This window comes from Oncorhynchus mykiss, chromosome 22 (genome assembly GCF_013265735.2).
Source record: "Oncorhynchus mykiss isolate Arlee chromosome 22, USDA_OmykA_1.1, whole genome shotgun sequence".
NCBI classification, from domain to species: Eukaryota; Metazoa; Chordata; class Actinopteri; order Salmoniformes; family Salmonidae; genus Oncorhynchus; species Oncorhynchus mykiss.
This window is the reverse complement of record NC_048586.1, coordinates 14815176-14835369: the sequence shown is the minus strand read 5'-3', so window position 1 is coordinate 14835369 and position 20194 is coordinate 14815176. Positions and strand designations below refer to the sequence as shown.

Genomic DNA, 20194 nt, shown 5'->3' with positions numbered 1-20194 from the left:
TTATGCATACAATCATTAAATACCAAATGAGATATATCAGAGGTGTGTCCACTTTCCTACAATAAATACATGATTAATATTCCTTATGGTTTGCCTGTAGTGTTGCAAAATTCCTTGAAGTTTCAATAAATTCTCAGGTTTTCCCTAATTCCCGGTTGAAGGATTCCCGGAATCAGAAGTTAAAAACCAGGAAATACGGAATCCTCCAACCAAGATTTCTGGGAAACCAGGGAATTTATTGAAAGTTCCCAGAATTTTGCAACCCTAATTGGCTGACATGGGAGAAAATATTTTCAATACCTTCGATTCTATTAGTTAGTTGGTCTCCTCTCACGTCAAAGGATGAGCTGCACTGTAACATGTGCATGAGGAGATCAAGATGTACATTAACCCTGGAGCTCATCTGAAGAGCCAACTAGAAAGGGCACTCTACTTCACAGTGATTTGTATCTTCTGAGATTGGTAACCTTGGGGACACCAGGAGTCTTTTCCTATAATTACCAGCGCCCCATGTGCTCTAGTCTGCCTGGCGGCCCTCTGTTGATTGGAGTGATTTTAGAAGCCCTCTGTCTAATGCAAGTGTTCAGATCTGCTAGATTGCGTCCCACCTTTGGGAGTGATCTGATCACTGCCAAAGCCAGCATTTTGAGTCCCATTTTTAAAGGCAAGGCCCATTTTTAAGGGGATTAAAACATGATGATTAGCATAGTCCCCCTACCTCCTCCCTGTCTCTTCCTATTTTGAAAACAACGAGGAACCATCCAAGCAGAGATCATTTTCAGTGTCTCTTGTAGGATGCTGTCACAATCTGCACTCTGGGTATTGGGACAGCATTTGGGGAGTCGATCCTGGATAACACCCCTCGGCACGCCACCATTGTCACCCGGGAATTCAGTGAACTCCTCCGCATCGACCAGAGGGAGTTCAAGTCTCTGTGGGAGGTAAGCACCTCATCAGCATTAAGCCTTACCTTTGTGGATTCAGCTTTCAATACACCATCCAGTATGACTCACCTCAGATAGTGGCTGTAGCAAAGGAGGCTGCTGAGGGGAGGACAGCTCATAATAATGGCCGCAACGGAGCGAATGGAATGCCATCAAACACATGGTACCATTCCACTTATTCCACTACAGCCATTACCACGAGCCTGTCCTCCCCAATTACGGTGCCACCAATCTCCTGTGGGCTGTAACTATCTGGTAACTATCTGTATCAGTGGACTGATGATACCCACACTGGAAATAATGAGGCTTTGTGGGAGTTCTTGGATTTTCTTTGATATCTGCAAAATAAGCGTGCAGGCCTGGTGATTTAAGGCCATTTCCATTCTTTGAGGTGTGTCACTGAGGCAGTGGATTTTAAGTTTATACAATGTGTTTACATCACGTGAGGAGGACATGAAAGTGCAAAGCAGGTTATTTACACCACAAGAAATATCCTTTTTGTAATATGTTAATTGGGATGGTATTTCTCTTCTCGAAACATCTGTTTGAAGTTCCAATGTGAGGCAGTATCATTTAGATATTTTGACCACTAGGGGGAAGTGCAGTGTTATAGACAATCGGTGCACTTCCTGTTGTGTGTGGGCTCACCGATCTCCATGATATGTTTTACAATTGTGGTTCGACCGCTGGCGTCATCACCATCATTTAAGCGGTCATCTAGAGCCATTCTTCCCTTGAATAATTAGTGTAGGAATAATAGTTTACCGCTGGGTAGATTTTTCTCCCCATATCTATGGGGATGGATCCTTGTGCTCAGGTCACAAGTATTTCCATGGGGATTTGTTTTGGAAGAGCAGTGTTGATGTTTGTATGTCTGTCAGTGTCACCCATGTTGGTTTAAGACTAAAGGAGTAGAGCTTGTCATTAGCAGGTTAGAAAATGATATCCCTGGCCAAATTGTCCCTTCCTGCTGCCCTGAGGAGCTCCCCTCTCCCCTATCCCTCCACCCCCTCAGCCGTACAGGAAGGCACGAGTGAGCGATTTGGCCAGGATAGGAGGTGCCACGCTGTCCAAAGGCCCCTGTCTGTCCTGGTGGAGCCACTACACTGGCTTCCTTTCCTCTGAGAGCAGTGGGCAGGCAGGGGGGGTTGTTAGTTTTAAAGCTATGGACTCTACGTCACTCACTGGTCCTTCACACTGGAACTGGAATCTGAGCCCAGTTTGAATGTATGCTATGCTGTGGACAACCACGTGGAAATACTACACGTCTCTAGTCAGAGGATAAGCTCTTCTGAGAGGTCGGTCTGAGGTGAGACGCTCTTGGGGGGGGGGGGGGGGGGGGTGAAAGGCTTTTAGCTGCCAGAGAGGAGCACCATCATTGTACATTTGCTCATGCTTCATTGATGGAACATGTGTTTGTCTTGTCCTGTCTTAAGATAATACTTTCTGCCCACGGTCGTGGTTAGCTTTTTAGAGCGGGGATAAGAGGAGTACTGAGTGATATAATGGCCTTCTATATTGGGGCTTTCCGTTGGATTTGTTGATGGGTTTCAGCTCAGAACCTTGGATGATTGTGTAGTTATGTCCAGCGACTTCTGCAACAGCAACGATTCAACAATAACATACATTAGTGTCGAGAGAAGCGTCTGCATTTCCCTCACTATGAGGTAAGTGTTTAGTGCCTCATTGACGTGCTCCTATTTCATTATTAACACAGCCAAATCATTGGAGAGACTGTAGCAACTCACAGCCCATTGCTTAATTGCTGTCAATAGTGCTCAGTGAAAGCAATCTCTCTTGCCCCTGCCACTCTAGCCAATGCCCATGACGGCCATTTGGTTCAGCGAAACATCACTCCATCGTGGCGTTGTTGCTTGCCGTGCTGCGTTAGCTATGTCACACAAGCTGTGGGTGACTCAACTGCTATCAAAAGTGAACCCTGTGAACGTGCCCGTCGACAAGCTTTAGATGAATGATGGCGTTAGCGTGTCTCAATTGTGACTTTGGGTTGTATACTGGGCATGCCCGTCACTCAGTGTTTTGCTCATGATCACCGGATTTCGTTGATCCCTTTCAATTCTTTTGAGAATCTCCTCTTTGCTCAGCGTCAAGGTGCTAGACACGACCTGCGATAGGAACATTTAGCCATGCTGGTGCTCACCTGTGGAGCCTTGGTTTGAGACGGTCCAGGGGTGCCCATTTATTTCTGTCAGACATGCCGCAATGCAGAAAGTGCTCCTGATATCCTGTTACTAGCAGCAGAAGGCTTTCGAAATTCTTCATTTTCTCAAATGTTTATTCCCTGCCTGTTTACGATACATCACTTGTACTGTGCCGTAATTGATTGTAAATGCAGCCTAACTCCCTGCAGCATAGACAACTTCACCTTGTGTGTTTTTCTGATTGAGTCAAACGCAAAGCTAATTAAAGGCAAATGATCTCCCTCAGGCCATGACTACAGTAGTATTCAACCATGTATGAGTTGTATATCATTATTTGTCTGAAGAATCAAAGAGTAGTAGTTGCCTTAGGAGCTCCTTTGGGAGTTGATTGAGCACAGACCGATCTGTGAGCGAGAGGTCACGTTGAGGTGATGCTGAACGGAGTCGTCCGAGCCCCAGGTACAAGAAGATTTTTAGGTTGAGGGAGACCTTGATACACGCGAGCGTGCGCACACACACGCTCACACACCACACACCACAGACCTCCACCCACACAGATCTGAGAAGTGAGCAGAAAGGCTTTGGCTCAACACTCCTACAGAGTGGTGGCAGACTGAGAACAGCTCAACACTCCTACAGAGTGGTGGCAGACTGAGAACAGCTCAACACTCCTTCAGAGTGGTGGCAGACTGAGAACAGCTCAACATTCCTTCAGAGTTGTGGCAGACTGAGAACAGCTCAACACTCCTTCAGAGTGGTGGCAGACTGAGAACAGCTCAACACTCCTTCAGAGTGGTGGTAGACTGAGAACACCTCAACATTCCTTCAGAGTGGTGGCAGACTGAGAACAGCTCAACACTCCTTCAGAGTGGTGGCAGACTGAGAACAGCTCAACACCTACAGAGTGGTAGCAGACTGAGAACAGCTCAACACCTATAGAGTGGTAGCAGACTGAGAACAGCTCAACACTCCTTCAGAGTGGTGGCAGACTGAGAACAGCTCAACACTCCTTCAGAGTGGTGGCAGACTGAGAACAGCTCAACACCTACAGAGTGGTAGCAGACTGAGAACAGCTCAACACCTATAGAGTGGTGGTAGACTGAGAACAACACTGCCTGTATGAACTGGGATTTATTCTTTAGTCATGGCTGCCATGTTAAGTGTTCAGAACATATTCTTCATCCAGTCTCAGCCTTCTCACTTCAAAGCATCATGAAAAAAACTAATGTCCAGACAGTACGTGTATATTCACTGATGGCCTTTGCTCCACGTTTGCTCCCAGTTTTGTGGCTTGCTGAAGTGAATGGGACACAAACTGTTTGTGATTATGGTGTGATATACTGTCGCACTCAGCTTGACATTGACTGTGGCGGAGTCACAGAAATATCCCTGGAACATGCCATGTTCATTGCTCTCTATTCCCCTGACCCCGCCTTCAACAACAATATCAACTGTCACGTCTACACTCTTAGAAAAATGTGTTCCAAAAGGGTTCTTCGGCTGTCCCAATAGGAGAACCCATTTTGGTTCTAGATGGAATGCTTTTTTGGTTCCAGGTAGAACTCTTTTGGGTTCCATGTAGAACTTTTTACACAGAGGATTCTACATGGAACCCAAAAGAGTTCTACCGTCGGCTACTGGAGACCAAAACAACCTACGAGGCCCACCGTTGAGGAGGGAGGTGAGAGGGGTGGTGACGGCGCTTAAGTTCCTGATGAAGCGGCGGGGTAAAATTTGGCAAATCCCCAAAAATGTTGTAATCTCTTGATGGTGGTTGGGACTGGCCATGACCTTACCACATCTACCTTCTTGTCCTCCATCCTCACTCCCCGATTTGGTAGTCCAAGAAGGAGACAGCCCTGTGGTGGAATTGGCACTTCTCCGCCTTGACGAATAGGTGGTTAGCCAAGAGGCGTTCCAGGACTGCTCGAACGTGAGTGATGTGATCTTCCAGGTTGGTCGAGAAGATCAGGATGTCATCGATGTACACAATCACCTGACGTCCGAGCATGTCCCTGAACACCTTGTTGACAAATGCCTGGAACCCTGACGGAGCATTGGCTAAGCCAAAGGGCATAACCAAATACTCATATTGACCAGACATCGTGCATAGTCACTTTAACTATACATTCATGAACATACTACCTCAATTGGGCCGACCAACCAGTGCTCCCGCGCATTGGCTAACCGGGCTATCTGCATTGTGTCCCACCACCCGCCAACCCCTCTTTTTATGCTACTGCTACTCTCTGTTCATCATATATGCATAGTCACTTTAACCATATCTACATGTACATACTACCTCAATCAGCCTGACTAACCGTTGTCTATATGTAGCCTCGCTACTTCTATAGCCTCGCTACTGTATATAGCCTGTCTTTTTACTGTTGTTTTATTTCTTTACCTACCTATTGTTCACCTAATACCTTTTTTGCACTATTGGTTAGAGCCTGTAAGTAAGCATTTCACTGTAAGGTCTACACCTGTTGTATTCAGCGCACGCGACAAATAAACTTTGATTTGATTTGAACACCGCCTTCCCCTCATCCCCCTCCCAGAAGCAAATGAGATTGTAGGCACTCCGGGGGCGATGAGGAGGGAGCGCGGGTCTTGGAGAATACCTCCCTTAGATCCTGATATTCCTCCGGGATGTTGGTCTGGAGGGCAACCACAGGACTCTCAACCGACGTGGAACAACAGGGGACAGGAAAGAAGGTCTTCCGGAATTCAGGTGACCAGTCGGTGATTCTCATCCTCGACCATGAGATGGTAGGGTTATGGCGCTGAAGCCAAGGTAGGCCGAGGATGATCTTGTGAACTGGTGCACTGGTGATGAAGGCAATGTTTTCCTGGTGATTGGGCTCCACAGTGAGGATGGGTGATGTGTGTGATGGTTCCGGATCCTAGAGGCCAACAGTTGCGACCTTGAACCGTAAATGGAGAGGAGAACAGGTAGGTAGTAATATTGAGAGAGGAGGCAAGGGTCTGATCCATAAAGTTCCCCGCGGCGCCAGAATCCACTAAAGCTGTAGACACAGGGCATGAGGGACAGTCAGCCAGAGTGATGGGTACTAAAAAGAGTCTAACAGGAAGAGCAGTAGATGGAATACTCACTCCTGGTCCAGGGGATGTAACATCACGCGACTGTCCCTCTGCTCTAGTGGATCACAGATTCTGAAGTAACAGACACCACTGGCGCTTGTGCCCTCCCTGGCCACAGTACAAACAGAGCCTCAGCTGTATCCGTCTGCGTCATTCCGCCGCAGGAAGGCGTGTGACCCCTACCTCCATGGGTTCAGGCTCTGATCCCGAACACTCACCGAAGGAGGGAGAGAAGCGATGGGGATGCCGACGGACCCAGAGGAGGTTATCCAGACAGATGGCCATAGCAATGAGGGAGGTTGTCATCTCGGCAGGCCAGTTCCGTCTGGACCTCCTCGCGCAGACCTCTTCTAAATAACGTGCTCAGTGCCGGCTCATTCCAGCCACTGGAAGCTGACATTGTCCAGAAGGTAAGCACATACTCAGCAGCCGTCTGATACCCCTGCTGGAGCTGAAGCAGACGCTTACCTCCCTCTCTGCCCTCTGCGGGAGGATTGAAAATACATTTAAACAGAGCCATGAACCCCTCATAAGACTCAAGCTCCTCCTCTCCTCTCTCCCAGACGGCCCATTCTAAGGCCCGCCCAGTCAGCAGAGAAATAACCGTGGCAACCTTTGTCCTCTCGGTGGTGGGGGCCTCCCATCTGACGTGTGAAATAGAGGGAGCACTGAAGGAGGAAGCCACGGCATTTGGATGGTGTCCCGTCATATTTCTCCGGGAGGGATAGACGGGCATCGCTGATCTGAGCGGGTTGCTGGATGGGCTGGTGTGCTGACTCGTTGGGTAGACTGGCTTTAGAATGTCCTCCGCTGTTGAGACGTTGTAGACTGCGGGGAACATCTTCCATGGCCGTCCCCAGTTGAGCCAGCTGATCATGGTGTTGACGAAGGTCACCTTGTTCATTGATCGTCTGGGAGATGTCCAGTTGTCCTGCTGCTTCCATATTTTGAGTTGGTATTCTGTAATGATGTGGCGGTGAGTCAGAAGCAGGTGAAACGTTTTAATAAAACAACAAAACCCAGAACACGACACTAACATAAGGCAGTACGCCGATAAACAAGAACAATACCAACCTGGTGAGTGAACATGTGAGAGGGACATATAAAGGGGAGGAATTTAGGAAGGTAATGGAGTCCAGGTGTGAATCATGATGATTCACAGGTGCACGTAATGGTGAGTGCCAGGTGTGCGTAATGATGAATCCCAGGACCCGTGGTTAGTATACTGGCGACGTCGTACGCTGGAGGGGAGGAGCAGGAGCAGACGTGACAGATTGTAAATATGTTACTACCTAACAATATTGTCAAAAACACTTATTGGATGCCGTGTGGCTGTTGGTTACAAGGCCAGAACAGAGATAAAAGCTGCATACCTGTGTGGCTGTAATCAGTAGGAAGGTCAAAGATAAGATTCCATCTGCCCACTGTCCTTGATGTAATGCAGAGAGGCTAAGTAATAGAACCAGGGGTACTGAATGTACGGAACGTTTCGGGGTCAGAACTCACGAAATAGAGGAGAAAGGATTCAGGGCTTTAAATAATGCTCCTTGTATGCCACCCTGCCACCCCTGGATAATAGGAGAACAAGAGCGATTCCTGAGTCCAAAAAGCTATTACTGCGGTTGGCTTTCTGCTCTGCTCTGGATGTAATGTTCCTTAATACCCTGCTGCAGGCCCAGTGTGTCTGGACAATACCATACTGTCCGATCAGTTTAGTTTCAACTGGAGGTTTGAACATGCAATTTGGAATAATTAGTCAATTTCACGAATGCCCTGCGTGCGAAATGGCAAGTTGGGTGCTGTAAATGTAATATGCCTTCACTAACCACTGGTACGTTGGAATTTAGACGTGATGTGACGAGATGTACAGTTGTTGCATACAAAGTGGATGAACCACAGCATATACAACAACAATTCCAATGTCAATATGAAATAATGAAATCTTCAAGTTGAGCAGGTGTCAAATTGAAGGATAACTGCATGAAAAGGTACTATGATCAGTGTTCCAGTCTTATGTGTTCACATTTCAAGGTTAGAGGGCACTTAGGGTACACATCTGTATTTTCTGTGTAAGTACGACTTTAATCGGTTAAATAATCGAGTAAAGCTCCCGTTTGTCCCTGCCTTTTGGGACCACGTGAGCAAGTTACAGTAGAACTGTGTCTGCGCTGCGTGTGCGTAGTGTACTGTAGCTGTGTGGCGCTGCGATGGACCGAGCGTCCACTCATGAGCGCATGATGATTGGAGGAGTAGAGTAATCGCCTAGCAACTGCTGCGTGGGGGAAGTAAGCTGACAGGCAGGGAAGCAGGGAGGGAGGGAGGCACTCTGCTGGGCAAAGGGAGGCTGGGCTCAACTCACTCTGCTCTGCTTTGAGAGAGGGATGGAGGCTGGAGCACCAGGACTGGACCACACTAACAACCAGGGGATGTGGGGGGGGGTTTAGACCAGTTACTGACACAGGGACTTTGAAAGGTGGAGTCTATTACTGGGACTGTGGAAGATTATTAAGATAACTATACAGTAACAGTTGTCTGCACATGGGACAGTGTGAACACTTTTAGGTGAGTCTTGCTTTATCAAGCGTCTGTGTAATGCCAATGTGGGGCTTAAAAATGGGATGATCTTCTATACGTTAACACATTGTAATACATAATCTGACAACATTTTAATTATGTCTTATCATTTGTACAGAAACGTATCACAAGGATAATGTGCATAACTATAATGTTTTGGATACTTGAAATGTCTCTGTTTGGTGAGAACCTAAAGCTGAAGAACTGAACTGAAACTCTTGGGAGGGGCTTCCCCGAATTCTTTTCCAAGCAGCCTGAAGTCTGCCAGTCAGTAGAAGGTATGTACTAGTTTATAAAACGTCTTGAGAGCAGGCAGCAGTTTGTATTATGCATGTTATGTAATCTGACGTGAATTATTCAACATACAAGTGTGCATCCATGCATAATGATGCGCAGAGTGCCAAATGTACTCATGACCTGTGAATTTAGTAATGTGACATGTTATATTTTTGTGTTTCTGGACTTTGATTTTAAGATCCACTATTGGATCCCATAGCGTTCATTTAGAAATGATTCTGTATAATTTGAACAAATGCATAGTCATTTTTGAAGCATTATAGTATTTTAACACATGTATTTATAGAAAAATGAACATAGACAAGCCATAAGGGTTGGAGAGGTGAAGTGGATCATGTGTGTGTGTTTGTGAACAACAGTGCGCATCAGTTTGTCAGAGTGGATGTGGCAGATCAGATAGTAGTTGCCCAGACCTCCCACTTCTCCCCCCAGAGGGAAAGCACATGAGAATGGGCACATCTGTCATTGCAGACTCCATTGATAAAGCCTTTGTTTGTATGGAGGGTTAAGTGATGGTTATGGCGAGTCACAGAGTTATAGTTTCACTCCTCTTATGAGTGTATCATCACATAGATATGGGGCTTTTTGGGTCTGTGTTTATACTTGACATGTCACTATTTAATTGCGTAGAATAGTTTTTGCACAATATGATACGGTAGTCTGGGTTTGTGGGTTGGATTCACTCCTCCACAGTAATTTGCGTTCTTTTCTCCCGGACTCAAATCCCAGGTAACTAACTAACTTGATCTGGTTCGATCATGTCCTCCTATTCAGAGAACAGCTGTGTTGTTTCCTGTGTATGCCTTTAATTCCTTTCATTAACTCAAAGTAAATCCACTCGAACAATGTTTCTAATCATAACCGCCTAAGCCTACTGCTCTGATGGGATCACAAACGGTTTCATTATTTGGAGGAAGACTAAGATGAGTTTTTCTGAGTTAAATCAGGCAAAGAGCATTTTGACTATTAAACCTTGGTTTTGGCTGTTGCCTTGTCGTAAAACGGTCTTTAAGGATTTCTGGACAGGGATTGCCCCCAAAGACTGCATTTACTTTGAATGGTGACCGCTAATCCTGTTGACTGCTTTGTTGGAGGTTAAACTGGATTCTGGATTCTGGATCAGTGACTGACCCTTCTATAGTTCGACTACAGGATTATCTGAACGAACAGCGGAGATGGAAAGCAATATGGAGTTTTATTAAATAGTTTGGGGGTATGGCCTCGTTTCCAATGAATGCTCCTCGGAGCCAGATGCTGATGACAGGTAGCCCTTTGCTGGGCAGCTGGCATCAAAACCCCCGCTGGGGGAAAGGAGTTCCAATGACGGGGCTTAAGGTGGTGGTGGGGAGGAAGATGGTCGTCAACAACTGTTGCTAAAAAAACAGCAAGAGAGAGAACAAGGGTATGTTGACATATAAATATACCCCAAGATATATGCCCATTGGTTGAGAGGAAGGTGATAATTGCAAGAGTGAGCCCATGCAGTAGATTGAACAGCAACGATCGTGCCGTGCTTAGAGGTCTATTGGGAAAATAGGTGAATGACCTTCCACAAATGGCTAATAGGAAAGAAGAGAAGAAACAAGATGCTATGCTGATGTATTCATTCCCACTATGCCCATATAATAGGAAAATAAGTGATTGAGGTTGTGCTTACTTGATGAAGTTAAACGAGCGTTAGGAGCGGCCTTCCTGATTGAGCTTTCGTAACGACATTACTCCAACATGACAGTCCTATTTGCATCTGACGAAAGTCATATTTAACGTGAAAACCATTTAGCATCTTGAAATTCTTATCATCTTCTGAACGATCATCTGCTGAACCTTGCACCTCGTGTCTGACACTGTGGGAGGTGGGATGGATAGGTTTTTGCATGTGATTCATGCAAACCTTTGACCCCTATCTCCTCAATCTGATCTAGCCTAAATACAGTAGTGCTCCTAATGTACAGCAGAAAGCCTCTTTCAGTGAAGTGATACAGTAGGGCTGGCTAGGTATTCTGACACGGTGATTAGGACACTTCCTTTGATGCCGTGGTAGGTGTGTCAGCCAGGCCGTCAATGAAGCTCTGTTGGCCTGTCATGTCCTGTTGCATCAAATCTTTGATGGTTGGCTTGTTGTGTAGTGGCACACACTTTCATATGAATAATGTGGTTTATCTATCTGGTGTGAACGAGGCTTGCGGTTTTGACCGGCATGATGTAATGTTGAAAGGTGCACAACTTTACCAGTAGTTCAGTTGTTTTGAACTGGAATGGTCTCGTTTAAATGGACCAACCATTATGTGAAACCATTACCCGCAACAGAAAGAGCTGATCATAGTGTCTTTCCAACCCTGATCATTCTGCAGTAGTTGGTATGTGAAAAATGAATTGATACTGTCCATGTAATCCTCTGTGAGTTGAAATAATGGAGGCTAATTTGAGAGATCATTCTAATGGATATTGCAATTGTGAAGAGCTCTTTGTAATTACAGAGCTGGATCTCTGTTGATGGAATTTGGGCTATCTAATAAAATGAAGGGGTTAGAGTGACAAGAAAATAGGGAAATGGGCGAGAGTCAATTGCATTGTCGGGAACAGTCTATTTTTCATTTGGTCCACAACTCCTACTGTGTTACTGTAAGATGAGCTGGAGATAGAGTGTCTAAAGGCTTCCATCCATACGCGTCGGTTCGGCTGGCGCCTAGCCAAACTCGGCTAGGGCAACAGATAGAGCGTGCTCGCAGACTCCCTTAAAAGACATTCGCTTGAAAAATGAGAACAAAAACAGCAACAATAGTTTTGCTTATCCACGGTAGCCACTTCCTCACAATAGTCAGAACCAATCTAAGATATCATTACTTTTTAGCCGCAAAAGTGTACACCTAAGTATTTGGATGCAGTATTTCTCAAGTGAAAAAATGTGCATGAAAATGAGTCGCTGAATGACAACAAACACTTTACTGAAGAATCACTACTGTTGACCAATGACCGATGTAGGGGTGTAGACTTCGGCTACCGAAACTCGGCCTGCCTCGAAAACAATGTGTGTGCACGAACAGCTGGAAAAAAACCTTGCCGAAGACTAAAACGATCAAAATGTTGTCATTATACAGTACATGCTGAAACTGTAACGAACTGTTTCGGATGGGAAGCATGCAGATGCCTTTAGTGAGCTGATGAATACACTTTCTACTCACTGTTTTCACAGATGAAGAACAATCAAATATACCGTACATTATATTTGATGTTGTATCTATATTCCTTTTGTCAGGAGAGCATATTTTAAGGCTAACCTGTCATAATAAATCATTGATCATGTATTTGATTGTTCCTCATCAGCATTGCTAAAAGCTTCCTATAGAAGCAAGTGCAGTAGGTCACAGGGGGAGAGTGTCGCTTTGTGTAAATGTAGTGTTTTCTGACACGCCTCTCACATAACAAAATACTACAGTTTACTATAGAATACTACAGTTCTTACTGTAGAATTCTGTAGTAAACTGTAAAATACTGTAGGATACTATACTACACACTGTAGTATCCCTCAATCATGTGTAGTATTTTGTAAATAGACTACAGTCCGCAACAACACTTTTCTTAACGATAGTAAATACTACAGTATTTAATTTGTATGTAGTACACCCTGCCCATTCCCCTCCTCCATATCCCAATTTGTGCCACCCATAAGTGAGAAACCTACGTGCGGAGTATAGACCATATATTGTGTTCCCTATGGTTATCGATAATAGCAGAAGCTCTGAAATCTCCGTTCAGAACCCAGTCCTACCTACAGTAGCTACAGGTTATGGAACATTTGCTCTTTTAGTATTTCTCCAGTAGGTTTCCTCACAGATAAAGCCCCCCACTTCTATGTCAAAGACAATAAAACAAAAAACACTTGAATAAATACTACAGTAATGTCCCCAAAAACACTACAGTGAATACTACATTGTAAATTGGGTGGTTCGAGCCCAGAATGCTGGTTGGCTGAAAGCCGTGGTATATCAAGGGTAATACAAACTTATTTATTTTTACTGCTCTAATAAAGTTGGTAACCAGTTTATAATAGCAATAAGGTACTTCTCTGGTTTGGGGTATATGGCCAATATACCATGGCTAAGGGCTGCATCTGTCGCGCATAAGAACAGCCCTTAGCCATGATATATTGACCATATACCACATGCCCTCGTGCCTTATAAGTATACCACACTACAGTTGGCAAGAACACTATAGTAAATACTACAGTATAATACAGTCCGCAAAAACACTGCAGTAATTAAGATAGTATATACTATTTTTCTTACTACAGTATTTATACTAGAGTAAACTGTAAATACTACAGTATACTAAAGTATATTACAGTAAATTATTCAGTATTCACTGTAATGTTTTTTGAGAAATACCTACCATAGTATACACTATAGTATTTTTTAAATGTGGGCACTAATCCCATCTAAAATAACACCCTCACCCACCCTCCATCACCCCGCACTTTCTCCATCAGCCAGTACCTCCGGGGAGAGACTTATTGGTCCAGTAGGGTCATTTAAGTGTTGAAGGCATCTCATGTGCACTGAATGCTTATTTGTTGCTCAGTTTAAGTGCTCCTCTCAAGCCCAAGCCCTTTCATTTTCAACAAAGAAAGATGGGCATGTTGATTTGATTTGATTTTATGTTTACAGTAACTGATCCTGGAGGCTTTTTTTCTATTTACATTGAATAATTGATCAAAAAAAGCATGCTGTTATATGCTTTTTCAGACAAATGTGATGATTGGGTTAGTTCTAAGATTGAATACATGCTGACATACAATGTACGTCTCATGGTTTATGATACAATTTTTGCTCATATCTTGGTAACTCTCAAAGATCATAGAGTTTTGGATTACAGTAAGGGAAATGCTTTTAAAATTGGAAGTCATTAAGACATTTTCAAAAGGCTTCTTAATTGGGGGGAAAAGCTGTTTGCATCTGAGGGGGTCTTGAAGTGATTAGCTCTGGGTAGAATTGAATTTAGAATTGGACCTCTGGGAGCAAACTGACATCTGGTAACAAATGACTCTGTCGGTTTGGCTTTCATTTGGTCTGTAGTGACCAAAAATACAAAGGATGGCAGGCAGCATTAATATGTTGCTAAATGCTCCTTAACCAGCTTCTACGGAGCCCCACTGTTCATTTAGGCGCTTAGCCCATTGTATTATGCTAATGTCCATTGACCTGTTGTTGAAAGCCCTTTGCTACATGTTGTTATAGGGTATTGATTTAACAGTGATCCATTCCAGGAATGCTAATGCCCCCACAATTGTATATGCATTGGTTGAAGCTCAATGTGAAATTCAAAATCTCCCTACTATCATACTGTATCTAAGCCAATATGACACCATTGATGATGATAATTTGCAAATCAATTTGATTGGAGGTACATAACACACTCCCCTCCTCTCGACATGAGCTGCCCGGGCGTTACTGAGAACCACATACCGAATTTTTAACAGGGTCATTAGCATTAGTAAAAAAAAAAGAAGCAATTTCTTGCCCGACCTAGCTCGATATATTCGGTTAAGAACAAGACTATAGCGTCTATAAGTTTGGTTATGACCCAGATTGTAAGTTAAATATTTATAGTAATTTAATTTGAATTTGGCGCTCTGTAATTTCACCAGAAGTTGTAGAGGTGGGACGCTAGCGTCCTGATACATAAGAAGTTTTAACCAAGCAAGAAAACATTTAATTAGTACTGAGTGAATGAACAACATCAAACGCTTCCTGTCATCACCAAACTGTCCATTTAAATAGTGTCAAGATAGTGCGTTCATGGCAGGGTTTGTAGCGTAAGCGTTAACGTCTTAAGGTCTTGGGTTCGCCTCTGCGAGGAGACATTTTGACCATTTTCTTTCATGTATAGTTTTGACACCCCCCTCTCCCGATACACACACACTGGCCCGCACGTTGTGTGCTTATTTTCAATTATTAGGTGGCTCTTAAAAGAGCATCGTTGAGTGGCAATGGACAAGGACTGTGGTGTGCGTACTACTGCGCGTTTCTTGCCAATAGTGTGGGACTGCGGCCCGCAATTTGGGGCGTTCCTGATGCCCCCCCACCATCGTCAGCATAACTCCGGGAAAGCAGTGGCCGACAGGCGGGGGCAAAGAACACTGTCTATTGATTTCTTGCTATCGTTAGCTAGCTAGCTAGCTACTTATCCACCTTCTGTGTACTGGAGTACTAGTTAGCTAGCTAACTAGCTAGCACCCAGTGTCTTTCACTGATGCCTGCCGAACACCTGCCCTTGCCGTCGTTAACAGAACTACGGGAAAAGCGCTCTACAGGCGGGGGCCAAGGACACTGTCTACCATTGTCCCTAGCTAGCTACCAGGTTTGTCCCCCCCCGCCTCTTCTTCTCTTGGGTCTGTCTGCGGTTCGAATATTAAGCAACCTGCATACACATTGTTTGAAGTACAAATGACCAACTTCCATTACCTTCAGGAAGTATTCATACCCCTTTACTTTTTCCACATTTATTAGGTTACAGCCTTATTGGAAAATGTATTACATTTTTCCCCTCATCAATCTACACACAATACAGGGTTTTAGACATTTTTGCTAACTTATTAAAAAAAATATTTAAAAAATATCACATTTACATAAGTATTCAGACCCTTTACTCAGTACTTTGTTGTTCTTCTCTGCAGATCCTCTCAAGCTCTGTCAGGTTGGATGGGGAACATTGCTGCACAGCTATTTTCAGGTCTCTCCAGAGATGTTCTTTCGGGTTCAAGTCTGGGCTCTGGCTGGACCACTCAAGGACATTCAGAGACTTGTCCTGAAGCCACACCTGTGTTGTCTTGGCTGGGTGCTTAGGGTTGTTGTCCTGTTGGAAGGTGAACCTTCACCCCAGTCTGAGGTCCTGAGCGCTCTGGAGCAGGTTTTCATAAATGATCTCTCTGCACTTTGCTCCGTTCATCTTTGCCTCGATCTGGACTAGTCTCCCCGTCCCTTTCGTTTAAAAACACCCCCACAGCATGATGCTTCCACCACCATGCTTTACCATAGGAATAGTGCCAAATTCCCTCCAGATGTGATGCTTGTCATTTAGACCAAAGAGTTGAATCTTGGTTTTATCAGACCACATAATCTTGTTTCTCATGGTCTGAGAGTCTTTAGGTGCCTTTTGGCAAACTCCAAGTGGGCTGTCATGTGCCTTTTACTGAGGAGTGGCTTCCATCTGGCCACTCTACCATAAAGGCATGATTGGTGGAGTGCTGCAGAGATGGTTGTCCTTCTGGAAGGTTCTCCCATCTCCACAGAGGAACTATAGAGCCCTTCAGAGTGACCATCGGGTTCTTGGTCAACTCCCTGACCAAGGCCCTTCTCCCCCGATTGCTCATTTTGGCCGGGCGGCCAGCTCTAGGAAGAATCTTGGTGGTTCCAAACTTCTTCCATTTAAGAATGATGGAGTCCTCTGTGTTCTTAGGGACCCTTCCCCAGATCTGTGCCTCGACATAATCCTGTCTCGGAGCTCTACAGACAATTCCTTCGACCTCATGGCATTGTTTTTGCTCTGACATGCACTGTCAACTGTGGAACCTTATATAGACAGGTGTGTGCCTTTCCAAATCATGTCCAGTCAATTGAATTTACCACAGGTTGACTCCAATCAAGTTGTGGAAACATCTCAAGTATGATCAATGGAAACAGGATGCACCTGAGCTCAATTTCGAGTCTCATAGCGAAGGGTCTGAATAGTTATGTATATAAGCTATTTCTGTTATTTACTTTGAATAAATGTACACAACTTTCTTCAAACCTGTTTTCGCTTTGTCACTCTGGGCTATTGTATGTAGATTGCTGAGGATATTTTTGTATTTAATCCATTTTAGAATAAGGCTGTAATGTAACCAAGTGTGGAAAAAGTCAAGGGGTCTGAATACTTTCCGAAGTCACTGCAGCTACTGTAGTAGGTAAAAGCTGTGTGCTGGAAAACCTTGGTAGAGCATGGGTGGGGTAGGCATTGTGGTGTTCATGTGAATTTTCTTTCTTTTTAGGCTTCAGATTTAGATTATGGTTGTTTGATGATTAATGTTCTAGTTCCTTATTGTGTCAATAATTCAAGACAATTGATTCGGAGACAAAGTACTGCTCTAAATTACCCTTAATTTCGTGAATGTCATTTTGTATCTGAGGGTCTAGTAGTAGGGAGACAGTGTTAGCCTATAAAAGCTTAGCAGAAGAAAATTCATATTCTGACAGAGAAGCAGAGCTCTACTACACTCTCCTTGATATGGAAGCTCTTCACATATAATTAAACATGCAAATGGTTTCATGCATTTTTGTTTATTATTTAAATGATATACACTGAGTGTACAAAACATTAGCTATGATCCCTTATTGATGTCACTTGTTAAATCCACTTCAATCAGTGTAAATGAAGGGAAGGACATAGGTTGATGAAGCATTTTTAAGCCTTGAGACAATTGAGACATGGGTTGTTGTACAGTATGTGTGCCATTCAGAGGATGCAACTCAATATTAGGCCTATACTGCATTGTTTGTTACATAATAGTCATGCTGCATGGCACAGCTACACTATAAGCCACTTATAGCCTTATAGTCATACGCTGATTCCTCCGAGCAGGTATTCCCAAACTGGCGTATGAGTACCCCCAGGGATACGCGCAATGCAGTCGGGGGTACCCCAAATAAAAATGTAATTCACATTTTTAAACAGTCCATTTATATTTTCCAACGGGGCTATACATTTGGGTAAGGTTTTTTCTCGCCTGAGTAGCCTCGTTTCATTGCCAAAAATAAAATGAAACCATCTAGTTTTCAGTGAAATAACAACACAATGTCAAATACAGGTAGCCTAGTCAAATAATTAACATCCAATCACATTAACCGTTACTCTCTCGTGGAAATTCCACCAACGGTCCGTATGTAGCCAAAAATAGCTGCTGCTCATTCTGTTTGCTCAGAAATTGATAAATGGTAAAGTCCATAGAGACACATACCAGCTCTACTGGTAGTACTGCTACTACCAGCAGTACGACACCTGCACCTGTCGACAACACAAGTTATTCTGCTTCCACGAGCACATCCAATGCTAGCATCAGTAATTCTACATTTGTTGTTAGCCCAGCTAGCATGGACACTGACAGTTGTGAATCTGATGCAGCCAAAGAGCTACTGCCGCCTTTACCCGGGAACACACCGAACAACAGACAGGGACATTGGACCATCGAAGAGGTGCAAATATGATGAGAACTATATTGATTTGTGGTTCACTTATATTGGAAGTAGTGCCTTTCCTCAGCCACGGTGTGTTATATGTGCAAAAATATTATCTCACAAGTCTATGAAACCTTCACTCTTTCACAGACATTTAGAAACAAAACATGCCAATTTGGAAAATAAGCCACAGGAGTTTTTTGAGCGAGAATTAAGACAACTTTTGAGTAGTAAGACATGTATAAAAGCAACAGATACCATTAAGAAGAATGGGCTAGAAGCGTCTTATATGGTGAGCTACCGAGTGGCTAGGACAGGCAAGCCCCATACTATTGTGGAGGACTTAATTCTTCCTGCTGCCACGGATATGGCTGGGACAATGCTGGGGGTTAAGGCCAAAAAAACTATACAGACAATGCCTTCATCAAACAACACTGTTTCACAATACATCAATGACTTGGCAGGAGATGCTTTGAAACAATTACTGCTTCGTATACAAGCCAGTGAATTCTATGCGTTACAGCCCTCTTTACGGCGGCGGTGCGGGACGGAGACCCCGCTCCACCTCCGGCTTGGCCCACTTAGGTGGTGCCTCTGGAGAGGGGACCCTCGCAGCGGGCCCCGGACAGGAGGGCGACTCTGGAAGCTCCGGACAGGAGGGCGACTCTGGAAGCTCCGGACAGGAGGGCGACTCGGGCAGCTCCGGACAGGAGGGCGACTCTGGCAGCTCCGGACAGGAGGGTGACTCTGGCAGCTCCGGACAGGAGGGCGACTCTGGCAGCTCCGGACAGGACACAGGCACAGGACTCACCAGGCTGGGGAGACCTACTGGAGGCCTGGTCCGTGGAGGAGGCACAGGATAGACCAGGCTGTGGGGGAGCACTGGAGATCTGGTGCGTAGCCTTGACATCACTCTTCCAGGCTGAATGCCCACTCTAGCCTGGCACGTGTGCGGAGCTGGAACAGACCGCACTGGGATCTCCTGGCGAACTGGGGAAACCGTGCCTAGAGCAGGAGCGGGATATCCTGGCCTGAGGAGACGCACTGGAGGTCTGGAGAGCAGGGCTGGCACCATCCGTCCTGGCTGGATCCTCACCCTAGCCCGGCAGATGCGGGGAGCTGGAATGTAGCGCACCGGGCTAAGAACGCGTACTGGAGATCTGTAGCGCCAAGCTGGCATAAGACGTGCAGGGCTGGGGAGGCGCACAGGAGGCCTGGTGCGTGGGGCTGGCACAGTCTTCACCAGACGGCTAGCATGCACCTCAGGCCGAGTATGGAGAGCTGACTCAGGTGACATCAAATCGAGGACACGCTCCGTCGGGCGGATGTCGTGCCTCATGCACCAACACAGCAACTCTCTCATTACTCTCTCCTCCAATCTCCCCATCAACTCCTTCACTGTCTCTGCTTTGCTTCCTTCGCTCACCTCCAATTTCACCCTGACTGGCTCTGGTTCCATCCTCGGCTCCGCCAACCATCCTGTGTGCCTCCCCCAAAATGTTTTTTATTGGGGCTGCCTCTCCTGGCCACGCTGCTTGGTTCTTTGGTGGTGGGTAGTTCTGTAACGATGCTCTTCCTGTGAATGACTGGACCAAGGCGCAGCGTGAGACGTGTTCATGATATTTATTTAAAATCAGAACACTAGAACAAAAAACAACAAAGAGGAAAACTAACAGTTCTGTAAGGAAACTAATAATACAGAAAACAACTACCCACAAAACCCATGTGGGCAAGAGCTACCTAAGTATGGTTCCCAATCAGAGACAAGATAGACAGCCGGTCCCTAATTGAGAACCATACCCGGCCAAAAACAAAGAAATACAAAAACATAGAAAAAAGAACATAGAATGCCCACCCTAGTCACACCTTGGCCTAACCAAAATAGAGAATAAAAGCCTCTCTATGG

At 45.0% G+C, this 20194-nt stretch overlaps 1 protein-coding gene and 1 non-coding gene across 5 annotated transcripts in view; both read left to right on the top strand.

The window, feature by feature from the left end:
* Positions 1–20194, top strand: part of rapgef4a (Rap guanine nucleotide exchange factor 4a) — a 47543-nt gene that overhangs the window by 5907 nt on the left and 21442 nt on the right. For 2 of the 4 annotated variants that reach the window (XM_036958806.1, XM_036958807.1), the window contains exon 4: positions 795–941. In XM_036958806.1, the coding sequence (XP_036814701.1) occupies positions 795–941 (147 nt within the window). Of the gene's footprint in view, positions 1–794; positions 942–2088; positions 2254–8591; positions 8771–8900; positions 9061–20194 lie in introns of those variants that run through there. The other 2 variants (XM_036958808.1, XM_036958809.1) reach the window with 2 other exon arrangements.
* LOC118943730 lies at positions 12870–12924 on the top strand. The gene has a single exon (XR_005039048.1). It is a non-coding gene; the product is annotated as a U7 small nuclear RNA (small nuclear RNA).